At 44.6% G+C, this 19,230-nt stretch overlaps 1 protein-coding gene and 1 long non-coding RNA gene across 2 annotated transcripts in view; one reads left to right on the forward strand and one right to left on the reverse strand.

Moving 5' to 3' along the window:
- Marchf4 (membrane associated ring-CH-type finger 4) overlaps nt 1-19,230 on the reverse strand; it is a 119,746-nt gene that overhangs the window by 3,332 nt on the left and 97,184 nt on the right. The window contains 1 exon segment of the mRNA NM_001427784.1: nt 17,663-17,855. Within this exon segment, the coding sequence (NP_001414713.1) occupies nt 17,663-17,855 (193 nt within the window).
- LOC102555358 (uncharacterized) overlaps nt 3,693-19,230 on the forward strand; it is a 30,164-nt gene continuing 14,626 nt past the window's right edge. Inside the window, exons 1-2 of the long non-coding RNA XR_594441.4 lie at nt 3,693-15,657; nt 17,622-18,467. This is a non-coding gene — a long non-coding RNA (uncharacterized LOC102555358). The remainder of the gene's footprint in view (nt 15,658-17,621; nt 18,468-19,230) is intronic.

Below are 19,230 nucleotides of genomic sequence, written 5' to 3' on the forward strand. Positions count from 1 at the left end.
TTAAGGGTCCCCGGGAATTCTACCTATCTCAACCAGGAATCAGGGTACCTTTCACAGCCCACCACCCTACAGCATTTGGGATCTTGTTTTGGCAAGAGGGAAGAGAGGCAAGTTTCATAGGAAGAGGCAAGTTTAAGTAGAAGCTGAAATGAGAAGGAGAGTTGCATGCAAAGATTTGGAGAGAGCACATGTTCCTGGTGGGAAATGCAAGTGCATGTGCCAGTTGGTGGGAATGGAATGACCAAGGTTGAAACTGAGGTGCAAGCCGTGTAGATGTGGCAAGTAGTGGACGGGATGGGTAGAGCCCCTGTTATGATCATGCCTTGCATTTTATCCAGTATAATGGGAAGCTCCTGAGGAGATTTAGAAGGAGGAATGGCATTGAAAGATTTGCTCTTAAGAAAATTCACTGGTGCTCTAGAAGGGACAAGTATAGAATTATTCTAAAATTAAGCAGGAAGTAATGCAGTAATTGAAGCCGGAAGTTGTGGTGACCCAGTGCTTGGGACAGGGCAGTACAGTGAGTGAGATGTCTTGGAGGCATGATGTATGTTGCAGGTGGAGCCGACAGGTTGGCAGACAAGTGCACTGTGGGCACAAGAAACATCTGTACAACTATGAAGGTTCTGGTGCCATAGCTAGATGATGAGGGTGCCATTTGTTGAGATGTAGATGGTTCCAGGGTTGTCCTGTGGCTCTGCATGGTGATGGTGACTATTAGTTCACTATGGCTGCCAGAATAAACATCCAGAGGGCAATAGGTAGCCTGCAGTGGTAGAAATATGCTCTCTTACAGTTCTGGGGGTGGTCTTACCAGGCCAAAGTGCAGCCATCATTAGGGCCTACACTTCCTGAAGCCTTGGAGGGAGAACATTTCCTTACCTTTTTCGACTTCTAGAAATGACCATTGTCTCTCCCTCTTTGTCACATCACTCTACCCTCTTTCTTCTGTTGTCACATGTACTAATCTGTCATCAGATTCTTTTCTTTGATTCTTTCTTAACAAGAACTCTTGTGTTTACATGGACGGACCGCCCAAATAACTCAAAATAATTTCCTCACTTCAAGATGCTCAAATTAACCATATTTGCAAAGTCCCATCGCAAAAGGTTAACAGTTTCAGGATGAGGCCCTGTGTGTCTCTGGGGGCCATTCTTCTACTTACTGCAGTATTAGCAGTCACGTGTTAGTTATGGTCAATTTAAGATGTCTGCTAAACATTCGACTGGTAGGCTACACGGCAATGAGATACATAAAGCTGAGGTCTTAAGATGACATACTGGCTGGTTCTGTGTCAACTTGACACAGCTAGAGTCCTCAGAGAGGAAGGAGACTTAGTTGAGTAAGTGCCTCCATGAGATCCAACTGTAAGGTATCTTCTGAATTAGTGATCAATGGGGAAGGGCCCAGTCCATAGTAGGTGATGTCGTCCCTGGGCTGGTGGGTTCTATAAGAAAGCAGGCTGAACAAGCCATGAGAAGTAAGTCAGTAAGTAGCACCCCTCCATGGCCTCTGCATCAGCTCCTACCTCCAGGTTCCTGTCCTGCTTGAGTTGCTGCCGTGACTTCCTTCGGTGATGAACAGTGGTACAGAAGTATAAGCAGAATAAACCTTTCATTCCCAACTTACTTTTTGGTCATGGCATTTTGTTGCAGCAATAGAAACCCTAACTAAAACTAACTAAGACAGATGGTGACGGAATTTTAGGGAGTAGAGGTGTTTAAGTGCATCTTCTTAGATGGTATTGTTGTTTAAGTGCATCTTCTTTAGCACTCAGATGTTACCCATGAGTTAGTATTGAAAACTGGGTCCTTTACACAGTGCTTAGGCCATGAGAACTCACTCCTCTTGAACAGATCACATGACTTACAAAGAGCCTTGACCGAGGGTTTTCTATGTCCTATGTTTTGCTGTATAATGGTATAGCAAGAAGTTTCTCACCATGGCTGGGGACATGACTCCATGGGTAAAGTACTTGCCATGCATGACCTATGTTTGGAGTCCCAGGACCCACTCAGGGTCTTCATGCTTTCAAACCAAACAGTTTAGTGAATGCTCTTATATATAACCCCCACGTATATTTTAGTATCCCCTTTCCTGTCCTGAAATACAGTTCATAAGATGCTATAAGATTTAATTAATGGAATGCCTTAATAGATAATTAGTAAACAAAATAAAACAAAAAGAGAAGTCACTTGTAAGAAAAAGATAAAAAAAAGTCAATATAAGTGTGCAGTGCATGTATACTAGAAAACAAAACACTAGAAGAAAATCATGCAGAGTGAGCTATCTCAGACCCAGAAAGCCAGATAAATCAGTTCCCATCTCAGTCATCATCAGAGAGGCTTCATCTGAAAGCAGGTGGGAATGATTACAAAGATGCACAGCCAGACCTCATGCAGAGAGCGAGAGACCTTGGAACTCTCAGCCCTAGATGGTTTATCTCCGTCAAATCCCTCCCTCCAGGGCTTAGGGAACCCCGTGGAAGAGGAAGTGGAGTGTAAGAGCCAGAGGGGATGAAGGACACCAAGAAAACAAGGCCCCCTGAACCAACAGGACTGATGCTCATATCAACTCACAGACCTGGAATCAGCACGCACAGGATGCACAATGCACAGGGCTGCACCAGGTCCTCTGTGTATATATTACGGCGGTGCTTTTCAACCTTCCTAGTGCTGTGACCCTTTAATACAGTTCCTTGTGTTGCGGTGACCCCAGTGATAAAACTATTTTTGTTGCTACTTCATAACTGTAATTTTGCGCTGTTCTGAATAGTTATATAAATATATGTGTTTTTCACATGGTCTTAGGTGACCCCTGTGAAAGGGTCCTTGGACCACTAAAGGGGTTATGACCCACAGGTTTTGATCCATTGTATTATGGCTTCCAATTTAGTGTTTTTATAGGATTCCTAAATGTGTGAACGAGTGGGTCTCTGATTCTCATGTCTTCTCTTGGGTTACTTTCCTTCTGTTTGTCCATCTCCGATGTGATATTTTTGTTTTATCTTATTATATTTTTTTCATTACATTTTAGTATTATTCCTTAGAAGCCTGTTTGTTTTCTAATGAGAGACAGAAAGTGGGTATATTGAGATAAGAGGGGACATGGGGAGGAACTTGAAGGAGTAGAGGGAGGGGAAATGGTAATCAGAATACATTATGTGAGGAAAAAAATCCAATTTCAATAAAAGGAAAAAATAAATAATACACGCACACACGAGAGAGGGAGAGAGAGAGAGGGAGAGGAGAGGGCAGAGGAGAGAGAGAGAGAGAGAGAGAGAGAGAGAGAGAGAGAGAGAGCAAACCACAAGCCACAAACCACATACATGTCCAAGATACCTCCAAGAAGGTGATATACTGATGTGTGAAGATGCTGAGTGTGGAAATGGTGGAGGGTATGTGTGAGTGATCTGCAGATAGGCCTGAGAGGTCAGCAAGGCCGGCCAGCAGCCAGAAACACTGAGGAGAAAGGTGGTAAAGAGAGAGGGATGCACTTGAAAGGACAGAGGCTTCTGAAAGACAGAGGAGCAAAGGCGGCATGGATGTAGCAGCAGACAGGGAGTGTCTGTGGACACTACCTCTTGGCCCACAGCCTGAGAAGGGATGCACAGCCACCGTAGAGACAGATACAGGGATGCAGTATCTTAGAGTCCAGCCGCTCTGATGAAAGAAGCAACCAGAGAAGTCACTAATGTTGACCTGTTGTCCACAGGTCACCATGGAGAGTCCAGCGGAAGGAATAAGCCAAACAAGAAGAGAATGATTGTCTAAAGAATGAAGCGGTCGGATTCTGAACCTGTGACAGTGGAGATGACAGTAGGACTTGTCCTGTAGCTATGGAAACCTCAGGGCAAGAGTTAGCTCATGGACTGAGGTCACCCTAGGCTCCTCAGCACAGCACAAGTCTGGAATAGGAACACCTTTGAGCTTTTCTGCTTTAGTGCCTGCGGGGATAGGGAAACAGGGAGCTGTGGGGAACAGGCCTGGAGCAAGAGTAGGGTTGAGGCATGTCCAAACTCTGGAAATCTCATCCTGAGATTGGCAGGGGTAGGATCGTTACTGCCCTGCCCTGGGCCTGCATGTTGGGTGTACATAGCTCTGTGCCCCCACCTCTGCCCCCACTGCAGGATGACATGTAAGCCAGATTAAACCTCCTTTCTCCTTATAAAGTCAAGTCCAGCAAGCCCCTCCTCATGCTAATGAGGCATCTCAGCACCCTGACCCTCTGCTAATGATGTACACTCACCCCAAAATGTTTAAATAGCCTTTGCCTCCCCCCTCCATGAAAATGAGCTGTCTCACTGAAGCTGCCTCCCAGAGATTCTCTTCTGCACTCATGCACCTGAGGTCACTTAGCTCTCAGACTTTCCACCCTGATCCTTCCCCTCTCAGGATCTACCAGATGGGATCCCAGAGCATTGTGCCTCCACAGGTGAGGAAGTGGAGCCTGAAAGGCAAATGCAGACTCTGGGAGAAAAGAGCTGTCACCCACTGCCACTTCTTCCAGTATCCAGCAGCTCCTGAGATTGCATTTCTCTCTATGTATCTTCAAGGGTTCACTGAAAGACACATTGTTTCCTAGCCCTGGGTAAACACCATCTCTCTGGGAGGAAACGCTAACATCTAAATTGTCCCAGTAGTTTAGCGTTACTCGGTGTGATGGGTGCTGGACAAAGGGGCTTCCCTTCCCCTCGGCCCCCAAGGGTGCTAACTCCCATTACTTTTGTTTACCCTTAACTGTATAAGTATGCACTGATGGAGCTGAAGTCATTTATTCATCTGTTTCTCCAGCATGCCTTGTTTGCATATGGTGCTGTGTGCCTTTCTCCAGACTACAGGCTCTGACGGAGTCTCCACAGCCAATGCTGCACTGGGAACAGCACAGAGACTTACTAAGGAGGAACTTGGGCCTGGGTACAGAGAACTGGGGGCTTTTGAGGTCCCAAACTTTTCTGGCTGGAATCTACACTCCATTTTTAATTAGCTTCACGATCAGACAGTTTTACTCTGATTGAAGAGGGTGCCTTAAATTTTTGGTTTGAATACTGCCTTTTAATTGCCTGTCTAGTGTTCAGGCAGTAATTAAACCATTTTAATGAATAGGTGGCTGAGGTGGGGAGGAGTGCACCTGCTTTTCTAGATAACACTTATTTGGAAAAAGTTGGAAAAACACAAACTACCCATTTGCATTCACTCCCCTCAGCCTTCTGCTTCAGGAATGACTTACTGATTCATTGCATGGAGGAATTCTTTAAAACCAAGGAAGGTGAGTTTGGGCTCATCTGCTGGGCGGATGCCAACATGGTGGCAAAGAAGAATGAGGGGTAGGAAATGGCTGTGAACTGGGAAGGAACTTGGACTCCGGTGAGCAAAGAGGGCTAACGGTGAAGAGCCTGAGTGATGGGAGGAAGATGGGGTGAGGATGCAGCTCTGTTGGTAGAATGCTTGCCAGTGTTTGCCAGGCCCTGCATTTAATTCCCAGTACTGCATGAACCAGTGTGGTGACACAAGCCTGTAATCCTATCGTGTGGCTGGAGAGGCATCATTGGCTATACAGAGAGTTTGAAGCCAGCCCGGGGTTTTATGAGATCTTGTCTCAAAAACAAACCAGAAAGGAAAAATAAAATAGAAGGAGGGAGAGAGGGAGGGAGAATGGGAAGGATGGAAGGAAAGAATGTAGTAAATTTTAACTGAGTCCTTTCCTGGGATTTTCTATGCAATTTAACAGCCACTGAGCAATTATTTGCAATGTACTCAAATCTTGGCTGCATTTGTGATAAATCCAATTTCAGAAGAGTAGACACTTCACCAGCTTTGGGGCTTCTCTCTCTCTCAGGGCTTTAGGTTCTCCACGTTGTTAGACACCTCTCTTGTCGTCGCTCTCCCTTTATCTTTATCTTCAGCTGAAATGGCCTTTTGCTTAGACTATGAGGAGGGAAAAGGCTGGCCACCACGAACAGGCAGTCCCACTTCAGCTATAACCCTATAACCATAGCAACAGCAAGGAGTTCTCTAAAAAGGAATCCCAACCGCCCCTTGGTGCATTTTGACCACTGGGTTTTTCTTGTGAGAGAGACACAACCTTAATCTGACACTGTCTTTTCCGCGTGCCACTCTGTGTCTCTGAGACTCTGACACAGTCACAATACTGCTTTCTACCATGTGCCCAATCACAACTCAAACCAAGTTGATCAAGAAGTCTATAGGAAAACCTCTTATGGCCCCAGTGACCCAGAAGTCACCTCCACACCCTCATCTTTTGCTACAGGCCTGGCTTAAACGACATAAAGGCTGTTGGCAACTCTAAAATAGTGCTTTTCAGACCTAGGTGTATATCCGAATCTTCAGGGAGCTCAGTAACTCACAGATTCCCGGCTCTATCCTTGGAAAGCCTAGGTCAGTAGGTCTGGGGCCAGGCCTGAGAACCTGCATCTCAAAGCAGCCTCGGGTGATTCTGACGCTGCTCATGGAGGGACATGATGAGAAGCACTGCCGACACACAGTCCTTACCCTGCCCTCTACTGCACAGAACGCACCACAAGTTGTATTTCACTTTTCATTTTACCCCCGTTTTACCCCAGGGTTTGTCTGTGTAGCCCTGGTTGTCCTGGAACTTACTCTGTAGACCAGATTGGCCTTGAACTTAAAGATCTATCTGTCTATGTCCCCCTAGTGCTAGGATTAAAGGCATGTGCCACCATTGTCTGGCTACATTTTAACTTTAAAAAAAAAAGAAGAAGAGGTGGAAGAGGAAGAAATTTAACAAAGTACACACATGAAGAACTGAGTTTGGATTCTGAACATCCATGTAAAACATATGTGGCAGATGTCCTTAATCCCAGCTCTGGGGAAATTGATATAGAGGATCCTTAGAGCTTACTGGCCATCCAGTATGGATGAAGTGCAAGGTCCAGATTCAGTGAGAGACCTTGTTTCAAAAAAAAAAATAAGGTAGAGAAGCAGTTGAGGAAGACAGTTTACATTGACTTCTGGCCTCCACATGCATGGGTGTGCCCAGCACACAGACACACAGACACAGACACAGACACACAGACACAGACACAGACACACACACACATACACACACACACACACAAACACAAAGTTGAAAAGAATACTCTCTCCAGATATACTAGATGCTAAAATATAGGGCAATGGTAGGAATGGTCACTCCCTGGACCCAAGACCATTAGTCCTCACAATTCAGAGCCAATCGCCTGCCCATGAGCACATATAGAATAATAGCGTGTCTGCCATTTACAAGCCTTTTGGCTTCAGCAGAGGACTTGCTTACTGTGCATCTCAGTTCTCATCAGCAAGTTGGAACCGGTATTCCCTTCCTCACAGAGTTTTTTTTTTATGAGACTGGATGGGATGAGGAGTCCTGAGTGCTGCACTTGGCAGGCATTAACATTGAGGTCACATGAAATGGGTCATTGGAGGGAGAACACAGGACACTGGGGTGTCTCCTGCCTCCTTCATTGCCAACCTGTCACCGCGAGCATCTGTTCTCCTGTGGAACTATTCTCCTTCTCCATCATTAGGAGGAGCCATTGTTGTAGAGAATAGCACACCAGGCTGAAAGGCGCTTTAGAGACCAACTGGTTCCACAGGCGTGGGTGGGGTCGAGCTCTCCCTTTGGGGCCTCCCCTCCCACCATCATGGCCTTTCATGCAGCACAACCTCTTCCCTTAAATGGCTTCCTAAATTAGTTGTTTTTTTATTTCATTACTGTGACCAAATACCTGACAAGAAGCAGTTTAAGAGAGGAAGGGTCTACATCACCCTGCACCACAATCGGCAAGTGGAGAGCAATCAGAAAGCGGGGCCAGGCTATAAAGCGCCAACACCCACTTTGAGCGATCTACTTCTTCTAGAAAGGCCGCACCTCCTAAAGGTTCCACAGCCCTTCAATCCCTGAGTTAGGATTCAAGAGTTCAAATAGATGACCCTATAGGGACCGTCACATTAAAACTAAAATACTTTGCCTCTGCCAGACAGCTGTGGGGTGTGACCTTACATCCCTACCTGAAGCTCCACTGTGGTTAAATACCCACTTCCCAGATTTTACCCCTCAAAGACGCAACCCTGGTACTTAAACTAAAGTAACAGGCAGGTAAGAAGAAAGCAAAATAAGTTAGGGTGATAAGCTCAGAGGAGGGCTTCTGAGAGAAACTAGATTGTCCTCTACCTGCTCAGGATTCTCCAGAGCACATCTTCATGCTTCTCACAGTGTGACCAAGATGCACTGCTAGGGGCCTCCCCAGGGAAGTGGTGACGGGAAGATCCCAATGCCTCAATCCCTCAATAAAGAGTCAAAGGGTGTTAGATGCCCAGAGTGTTCGATGAGGGTCACTGGGACCCAGTTCTTTTCTGTTTCCACTCCTTTAGTGTTCTGTCAGTGCCTAGGCACTGAGAGGGGCACATCCCTTTGATATGACTTCTGCCAGAACTCTCATCTCGCAGTCACCTGATGGGCCTGGTTGCTCTTGGTCAAGGTACAGAGTGCGTGTCTTGACGCTTCTGAGTCAAAACCATTGTAGCCCCTCTGCTCACCCAGGATAAAACAGACCTGTAAGAAGCCTTTTTTCTGAGGAAATAAATGTGGTGGTGAAGTGCCCAGGAATGAAGTGATAATTATGCAATAGGACTGGATAGCGGAGAGAAAAATGTGGAGCCTTAGATAAACACTGCTTTCACCGAAGGGTGCATTTCTGCAAGGATCTGTGCAATCAGGGATTTTTCTGCAGGATTCCTTCATGAGGAAATATGAAAATGAGGCATTCCTCAGCCACACTGGGTGGTATCAATGCTAAAGGGTGATGATGAAGGTGATGAGGAGGTTGCCAGCCATGGTGACGATAATGTTTCTTGAATGCTTTTCAATATTCTGTCATCATAAAAGGGCTTTGCAAAATGAGCTATTTATGACAGAAACTTATGTGAAGCAAGCCATCTTATAATCTCCATTTTGTAGAAGAGGAAACCAAGCTCAGGGACGACACTTCCTTGTTCAATGAAATGAACTTAGTCTATGAAGTGGCGCCATCACCCTAGGTGTATCCGAACCAGAGCAGTGCTGTGGGGCTGGTGCTCCTTCCTGGTACTTAGAAAATAATGCATAATGAATGCTGGTTATTATTTTATCATCATTATTAAGTAAATATCACATGATTTCATCTTACCTAAATAACAAATAAATAAATAAATATAGCCAGCTATTTTTGGTGCAGCTGGGGACGCCAGATTGGCACAGCCACCTCGTACTCTCTGGAGAGACATCTTCGGGCTTCTCAGGCATAGCCAGGCTTGCTTCACATATGTTCTTATAAATTTAAAAAGTTGTTTGTGTAGGCAGACCTACTGAAATTCTGAGTTATTGTTTAAATCTGAAATGTCCCCCGCAGGCTCTCAAGACCCTGCCTCTGGTGCTGTTCTGATGGTTGTGGAGCCATTAGGAGGCGGGGCCTGGCTGGCATAAGTAGGTCACGCTGCAGGGAGGCTTTGAAGGTTATACGCTTCTCTGTTCCAGGCTGTTTCCTCTGCTTCCCGTCCTCTATGGTCTGAACAACCCTCCACCACCTGCTCCCACCTTGGTAGACAGTCATTCCCACCTCAGTGTCTTCTCTGCCAGAATGGACTGCAGCCTGAGAAATCCCAAGCCAAAACAAACGACTCCGGTTTAAGTTGTTTCTGTCAGGGGTTTTGGTTATAGTAATGAAAAATAACTGACATATTCTGTGTCCATGGAGAATTTGGGCTTTTAAAAATCTCTGAGGCTTTAACAGATAATATTTGGGAACTCGGGTGTTTTTTCTTCCATCAGACTATCAGACGCTCAGAACGTTTCCCTCAGTGTGGTGGGCTTACAGCCATAAAGATGGCTAGAAGCCCACCGTGATCCTCCCTCCATACAAAGCTGCCGCTGGGAAGAGTGATATTTCCTTTTCCCTTTATGGGCTGTGAGGGGCCAGCCCTGTGGTGAATGTGAACAGAGTCAGGCCAACATTTAAGAAATAGACATTGGATAGAAAGTGTCAGGGGAGGTTCTGCCTTATTCACGGTCAGTTTTCTGCTAGATAGAAGCAAAAGGCTTAAAAGCCTAAAGACGATACAGCTACAGAATGGAAGAACTTGGGTCCCTCGAGCGTTGTGAGGAGGAGCAACTCTCAGTTCTCTGGAACCTTACTTCGATCAACCACTGATGGTTGTGTGAAATAGGTTGCTTGATTTCCCTAACACCTTCAAAGAAGCATGCTTTGTGTCTTGATGACATGTGTCATGGCATCCCCCAAGTGTATTAGCTGGTTTGAGCATTTATGCTATTTATTTGGTTGGGTCTGTTCTTTATCACAAACCTACCAATAGAATTCCTGAATCTGTCTGATGTTGAGACCAGTTCCAAAGAGTTGTTTCTAAAATACTTTTGGCTTTGTGGGTTCATGTGGAAGAGTGAAGTGCCTCTTTGTGGGGGATCCTGTGAAGTAGGTAGTGCTCAGTTGGCAAATTTTCTTCTAAATCTATCACTCTCTCACTCAGTGCACCCAGCAGCCTTGCTGTGGAGAGAGATGACTGGGACTGGAAGCTTTGGGTGGTAAGATACGAGTCAACATTTATCAAGAAACTGGACAACCTACTTGCAGATAACAGAGTATAGGCCAAGCACTCTCTCATCCATTTGTGAGGTTGATACTTCTCACGACCAGTCCAGCATTATTGGGGATTCCTTACAGCCACAGTTGTCAACCTATAAGGAGTCTACTATCAGTAGGTAACTTCTAAATCCTAGGCTAGGAGGCTCTCAGAGATTATCAGGTTCAACACTCTCATCCTATAGATGAGGAGATCATTTATAAAGAGGATGTATGCCCAACGCCATAAAGGTTGTTAGGAACTACTCTGGTTTCCTAGACTCTATCAGATCTGGCTGTCCCCACTCCCTGTTCAATTTCCTAATTAACAGCTCAACAGGTAGAGTCACTTCTACCCCATAATGAGTTCATCTGAATTAAAATGAAGTCTTAAAATTATACATTTATTTGTATGTGTGTGTGTATGTGTGTGTGTGTGTGTGTGTGCGGTGTGGTGTGTGTGTGCGTGTGTGTGTGGTGTGTGTGTGTGTGTGTGTGGTGTGTGTATGTGTGTGTGTCTGTGTGGTGTGTGTGTGCGTGTGTGGTGTGTCTGTGGTGTGTGTATGTGTCTGTGTGTATGTGTGTATATGTGTGTGTGTATGTGTCTGTGTGTATGTTTGTGTGTCTGTGTGTATGTGTATGTGTCTGTGTCTGTGTGTGTGTGTCTGTGTGTGTGTCTGTGTGTGTATGTGTGTGTGTCTGTGTGTGTGTGTGTGTGTGTCTGTGTGTGTGTCTGTGTGTGTGTAGGTCAGAGGAAAATTTGTAGGAGTCAGTTCTCTCCTTCCACCATGTAGATTCCAGGGTGCCTTTACCCACTGAGCTATCTCACTGGACCTAAAATTAGATTTAAAATTACAAATATTTCACAATCATTTTGTCCTTTTCCTATTACCAGTTAAATCTCTGTACTTTTTAAGGACAGGGGCTAAACATCTATACATCACAGGACCTCAAGGGACTGCACAGAAGAAACAGCTGTTTCTATACTTTTCACACTTTTGCTCTACTATTGAAAAAATGCTCTACCATTGTTGTAAAGTTCAGAAAAGATCTCAAAAGCATTCTTCTTTTTCTACTCTACTCAAAAGTGACAAGTGTAAACAGATGTGACAAGGACAACAGTTTGCAGCGTTGACTTTTTGATGGTCAATCTCTTAGGTCTGTGGAGTGATTAAAAATTATTTTTGGTGCCAACACTCTTAATTAAATTTCCCTTGTTAAGTCCTAATAATGTCACCTACTGGAGCGGAGACTGCCCCATTGGCTTGTTGGAAGGGTCTGTCAACTTTGGCTACAGACAACAGCATCATTAGAGATGATAGAAGAGAAAGAGGTAGATCTCGGTAAAGGGAGGTGAGTGTGTGAGGGAACCAAAAATAAAAGCAGACCATGCCAAGAAGCCAGGTTTAGGTTCCGTCTCTGTCTTGGCTGAGACTGAATTGGGTTTGTGGTAACAGTTGTGAAAACCTTTGCTCATTTAAAGGGAACTGTGCTCTGATTGAGTGCTCCCTACCCTGGTCACTGATATTTCTGAGGACCTACCATCTCCATGTGCCATCTCATTCCCCAACGGACCTCCAGTGATGCTGACATTAGATAGCCTCACAGAGGAGGATCAGGAAGTGGAGAGAGATTGTAAGCTCACTTAAGGACACAAACTTACAAAACACTGAATGAGATGTGGCTGTGGGCCCTAGATCAATTCTATCTTGTCATTCCTGTCAGTCCAGACCCCACCACTCTGACATCAGAGGCTCAGTTCCTCCTGTTCTCCCCATTCTGTCTCCATCAATCCGTTAAATGTTTACCATAACCTGTCCTACGTCCTTAAGCCACCTCTCCTCTGAACATCCCTCCTATGTTAACCCATGGCTTTAGCTTTTCCTGTGGATCTCCAAATCTGCCTCAAATCTGACCCAACTTTCAACAGACTCCTGTGCATAGACTAAAGCTTTTCTTTCTCTTATCATCTCCCTTCTTCTAGTCAGCTACCAACACTTGCAGGACTGGCCCAAAGCCCTCACCACCTTCTTCTATCTGACAGGAAAGAACTAACCACTATGAAAGCCCTTTCCCCAGCTTCAGCCACACCCCCAGGATCCAATCAACCTTCCCTGCAGTTGCCTTCTCATCTTTGCTGTCTATGATGAATTGTTTCTCATACTCTTGGTTTAGGGAAAGCCTTTGCCCCTCCTGCCTAGATTTTAAGGGTGGTCCTTTTGTTTTGGCATCTTTGTCACGTATACCCTTCAATCCCCTTTGTTCCATCGACTGCCCGCGTCATTCTATCCTTTCCACGGGCTGTGTGGATCTCAAGGTCACTTTTACACTTCTTGCCCACTGTCTCTGTGTTGTATCTCTGTATCCTACTTAGATAATTATTTTTCAGCGGGTCCCTCCTACTTCCAGTCCATCCAGCTCTGACCTATCCTTCCTACAGTTGTTAGGTTTACAGGTTTAAAAATCTATGTCTAATCAGACTTTCTTATGTAAAATTCTGTCATCGCTCCTACATTCCCAGCAAAGTGATGTAGGAGTTCTTAGCACATGATTTATGGCCCTGTGGGATTTGGCATCAGCCATCTGCCCCAAATTCATTGCTCCTCATTGACCTCCTGTCCCTGGATCTTTGCCTTTGAACCATATAAACCCACTTAGCTTCCCAAGCATAACTTCTTCGCTCTTCTGTGTTTTCATACACAAGTCCCTCTGCCAGGAATATTTTCCTCCCTCTTTTGGACAAACTTTAATTTCTCTTTTGAAATTAGCTTAAGGGTAGGGTTCCTTCAGCAAGTCTTTTGGGGTCTTCTATGAGAGTTCACTGCTCTCTGCTCTCTTCTGTCTTCCTCTCTGCCTCCAATAGAAACCCTCCCCACAATGAGTTACCGTGTGCTTGTAGACTAAGTTCTTGGGACAGATATGTCTCATTCATCTCTCTTTTAATGTCTCTTGGTTTGGGGGTAGGGGAAGCACAAGGCAGCCAGTAAATGCTGTTGAAGAAATGGATGCAGCCATCCCAAAGCCCTCTGACCCAGTTTCCTCTTCCTAGGACTCATGTCTGAATCCAGACTTCAGCCTAAGCTCTGGTTTCAGTGTCAGTAGTCACTTCCCTCCATGGGACACGTTACACTAGAATCACTGCCTCTCATGCTTGAGTGTGGGTTCAATGCCCTCTCAGTAATGTTTGTATATAAATCAAGAGATTTTTGCCAAGCCCATGTTAATCAATAGAGTTAGATTTACCTAATTTAAAATGCCCTTTGACAGAGGATATCATAGACACATAGGCTACCCAAATTCAATCCTAATATCTGAAGCCTCCTTCTCCATTGGCATCAAAACAGCACTGACTTTTTAAAAAGGTGCAGCCATGGTGGATGGCTTGGATCCCAACACAAGCCTGGAACAGATGGGACCCAGCGAACTTCTGATTGCTGCTGGTGGTTATGACTGAGTTCATTTCTGCCTCCCTTGAAGTCTGCTATGTTACAATATTGCTAGGATAAGAGTCATTCCTAACCAGTACATATAATTTCATATAGAGCAACCAGAAATAAAATAGGCTATAGAAAATGCCCTGGAATTAGAGCTAGAGGTTCTCGGTCCCATCCTCAACTCCACTGTGTGCTTAGCCGTGTGGCCTAGAGTACAGTTGCTCTGAGCTTTACCAACCTGTGAAGTATGACAATACTCACCCCTCTGGTCATCAAAGGGTTGTAGCCCCATTGCTTCTTTCCAGGGATTTGGTGGTTTGTGTTGCCATTAACTTACATTTGATTTTCATAGTTGTGTGCATTGGTCTATGAGATTAAGACTCTAACCCAAGAAATGCATCGTCTTTTGGGACCATTTGTATCAGGAACTGCATTACCCACCGATATGCTCACATCCAAAGTCATTGGCCTCAACCCTGGAGATCAGCTAACTGCATCTAATGGGGAACCTAGAGAGTATGGCAACGAGGTCAGGCAAAATCTTTTGATGAGAACTAAAGACCATTCTTTGAATTGTTACTCTTGGTTTTCTCAGTGACATCTGATGCTCCTAAAAGCCAGCTGGATGGATCCAGCTATGAGTGAGACAGATTTGGTTTCACAAGCAGTAAGCAGGCAGTGTTTGCTCTTGGCTTCCAGTGGAATTTCTCCACAGAGTCTCCCCATCATCCTGAACTGTAACTCACCACACTACTCCGATAGAAAAATAAGAACATTTAAAACGACCTATACATTAAGAACTAACTACCCATTTAATGCTCATACATGTTCTTCACTATCCATGGCTATTTAGCAGTTTAGGGAACAAACTGGTGTTGGTGCCTCAAAAACAGAGAAAATCCAGAAGCTGACAACAGCAGATGGTTTGACTCTAGCCTTAGCACCGTTGAGCCTGTACTGTGTTGGACTTATTTTCTTTCTTCCTGGCAAAATATATGTATATGTATATTTATATGTATATGTATATGGCATATGCATATGCATAGGTATAGATATATGTACATGTATATATATACGCAATGCAGCACCTGATTTAAATATATAATTACTATATATTTAATATTAAAAGGTTGCACCTTTTAAAAAGTCAGTGCTGTTTTGATTCCAATGGAGAAAGAGGCTTCAGATATTAGGATGAAATTTGGATAGCCTATGTGTCTATTATATCCTCTGTCAAAGGGCATTTTAAGTTCAGTAAATCTAGTTCTATTAAATATATACAAATATATTTAAATATATGTGTATATATATTTAAATCAGGTGCTGCATTGCTTTAACACACAAAGCTTGAACCTTGGATATCGAATCATTTACTCAACATTTTTTCCCAACCCACATTTCCAGAGGGCTCTAAAAACCATGCTCAGGTTGGCCCTGCAATGGCACTGTGGATCTTGGTTGCTCTTGAAGCCAAGGGATAAGCCTGGACTCAGAGGCCTGTGGAAGAGGGACATGCTGAGGATTCTCCAGCAGAAGAAAGCCTGAGTTTCCGTCTCACACTCCTTAGACCGATGCCAAGTTTGCTTTCTAGTAAGACTGAACGACTAGTTGAGACCCAAAATAAAAATATCCTTGGTGAATACTGCAGCTTCCACTTGATTCTCCCTGCAGAAAGCCCCTACACTGTCAACACACAACTACAACCTGTATGGCTGCAGCCAGTACTGTAGAGCAAGAGCAACTGATGTAGAATTTCACCCTTAGAGCCACCAGCATCTCTGCTGGACATCATAGTCACCTCAGGAGTCTGCTCATAACCTCCAACTGCTGCCCATCACCTCCTGCTCCTTGTCTAGGTCACAAAACACTGTTTTATTTCACTTCCAAAATTCTCTAGGGCCAGTCTGCCTGTCCAGGGAAAGCACTGAACTATAGTTCTTACTGTCCTATTGAGTTAACTTAAGATGCACCTTTCAATATTTCACAATCTGAAAAAGAAGTAATTTTTGTCCTCCAGGTCGATATATTGAATTAACATAGCGAGACAAAATACATTGGCTTAGGTAAACACACACAATCTGGCATCACTGGCCCATGGCTTCTGTGATCACTATAATATTCTCTGGGTCTTTTCAATTTCTAATATTATATGACCCTAAAGAAATCTGCATCACCATAGTCTTAGCCAAATTGTAACTAGTAGATCTTTTCCCCTCAGACTGAGCAGTCTGGCATATTTGAGGTAACACAGCAGTGTCAAGAAGAACATTTGCTACGTTCAGTAACACAGTGCTCCCAGTACTGGGCCTGGGGATATGAAAGTTCCGGATGAGGATGGATGACCAGTGTTCAAGCATGCTTCCATTTCACCCAGAATAACCAGGGTTGTTTATACCTCCTTGTTTGCATGGAGCAAGCATCTTTGCCATCAATGGCCATAACTGTCTGTTGAAAGAAAAAGGACCCAGCCCTCCATGAGCCACAGTGCACAAGAGGTGGAACATTGACTTGAGCATTGGGTGGGGGAAGAAGTGGGAACTAAAGAAGTGGGTTCTGACTTTTTCCTAAAACACTTTTTTCTAAAACACTTTCAAACAAAATATTACCTGGAATGAACAACAACAACAACAACAACAACAACAACAACAACAACAACAACTACCCAGAAGCTCACGGTGAAGCAGGGGTGGGGCTTCAGGACAGTGTTCTATTTCCTACTCTCCAAACTCCTGGGCCTGTGTGGAACCCCAGCCCTACACATTCTTTTCAAAGGACTAGATTAGGGAAATATGGGATATGAGAACAGGACTGTAGAAGAAGAGAGGTAGGGGCCAGAGAGATGGCTTAGTTAGCAGAAAGGCTTGCTTTACAAGTGTGGGGAACTAAGTTCTGATTCCCACAGTTCCTGTAAAAAAGCCAGACCTGTGGTAGCATGTTTATAATTTTGGAAATAGTGAGAAGAGAGGTGGACATAGGTAGATCCCTGGCACTTGCTTGCTGACCAACTCATCTAACCTACCTGGTAAAGTCCTAGGACAAGGAGAGACCCTGTCTCAAACTAAAGGTGAAAGGCATTTGAAGACAACATACAAAGTTGTCTTCTGACATCCCCCTGAAATATGTGTGTTGCACTTATATGTGCATGTATGTACAAATTTTCACATGTACTCACATGTATATACATTCATACAGAAAAATAAAAAGACAGTTCTCATCATGGTGCTTCTGGGTATTTTGATGTATAGACATGACACATCATGACTTGTAGGGTGTGCAACTGAGAAGAAGCCTTCCACTCCCTGTCCAAGGCAGATGAACTTACCAACCGATCTCTTCTCCCTCAGAGTCAAGCTTCATCCTTGTCTTCAAGTGGGCAAGACAGTGGGCAATGACTTCAAATTTTCTTCTTTGCATGACCCCCTCTTCTTTCCCACCCACCTCTTATGCCTACGCTATAGCCTCATCCTAGATCTTGGGTTGCAAGTCCAGTGCTTCTCTGCTTGGCCTCTAAGAAGAGGGGAGCTTGGGTGATTTTTTTTCCATTTTCTTACTAGGTAACTCATCACTTCTCCTGGAGACAAGCCCCTGGACCCACCTATGCACACCACGTCCATGAAGCCATACATCCCATAGCAGATCTGGAAGAGGAGGTCTTGGCGTTGCCATTTTGCTGAGGGACTGAAGGTCGACCAGATGAGCCAAGAGATACTGGCGATGAGGAAGAGAGAACCCAGGATGGCGGCTGCAATCTGAACCTTCTCGATGACTGTCAGGGATATGGCCTGCCACTGAGGAGGAGAGAGTAACAGATTAGCTGCTTGAGGGCCTGTCTCCCATTCCCACACTCTCACTTCTGCTCCAGCAGCTCACTGGCATAGAGCTTAAACCAGGGCTTCTCCACTTGTAGTACAATGGATGTCTTTGCAGTTTTGTATTGTGCTTTTGATGCAGAGGAAACCTGTACCATTTAAACTGATCAGACATCATTGTAAGGAGGGGGCTCTGGGCAGGCATAGTGGAGGAGGAGACCCTTATATTTGATTTTCTAAAACATAGAAATCAGAAGGTGAGAGGAAAAACAAAGAGCTAGTGTGGGTGTTGTTCCAAGGTGCCAGAATATTCCTTCTAGAGCAGCACAGTTGATTTCCCCACTAATAGGTGCTAAGAGGGCATAGGTCTTCCTTTGCTTTGTTTCTACCACACCACCTTAGACGCCATTTTCTATACATGTTAGAGATCAACAATTTGACATAGAAGGAGAGGACACGGGATGTGGGAGTAAGAAAAAAAAACAGCTTGCAATATACTAACTGTATTTTAACTCCTTTTATTATTTTTTTTTAAAGGAAGAAAGACACCAGTGTACTTACAGCAGTACTGAGTTGGATGCTGGAGTGTGGGTGAGTTTGGGCTACGGAATTCTATGATTCTATGCTTCATCTATGGAGCAATGTCCTAAATTAGCCTTGAGTAGGATTTTAGTTTATGCTCATTGCACTCAGCAAATAAGGATTGAACATTTCCATGAGCCCGGCCACTCTTCTCGATGCTGGAACTAAAGCAATGGACAAAACTAGACAAGGCCCTTGCTCTGTGACACCCACAACCTCAGGACCACATAAGTCTAAGAATTTAAATATGCAATCCATCATGGATATGTGTATGTCCTTCCTGGAACATACCCAGGAATCACTGTGGTGTAAATACAGCGGAGTGGCAAAGTACATTCCACCTGACAACAGGGACCCCTCCCTCTGCCATCACAGGCCTCAGATGGGGTGGGCCAGAGGCCTCCACGGAATGGTAGGTATTGGAAAATATCTCAGTTTTAGTCCAGATATAGGGCATGGGCCTTAACTTTTAATTATACTGATAGCATCCCATTACAGAGCATTAGCCCTTTAAATTTTCCAGTGCTTCCCCAGCCTAGGGTTACACAGAACAAAGGCATTTTCCATAGGTCCTATCATATAGACTTCTCTCATGTACAATAAATGCTTTTTCCAGGGCTAACCCTACACAGTCTAACAGAGAGTTTCTAACTGTAATTAGGTTGACACCAGTAAGCCCCAGCTCCTCCTCCTCTTTATAAGCCCAAAGACATAGAAGCAAAGAAAGGTCCTCTTTATCCTGACAATCTTCCTTTCAGTCTGAAGCCATCTG

Source organism: Rattus norvegicus, chromosome 9, assembly GCF_036323735.1.
Source record: "Rattus norvegicus strain BN/NHsdMcwi chromosome 9, GRCr8, whole genome shotgun sequence".
Classification (NCBI taxonomy): Eukaryota; Metazoa; Chordata; class Mammalia; order Rodentia; family Muridae; genus Rattus; species Rattus norvegicus.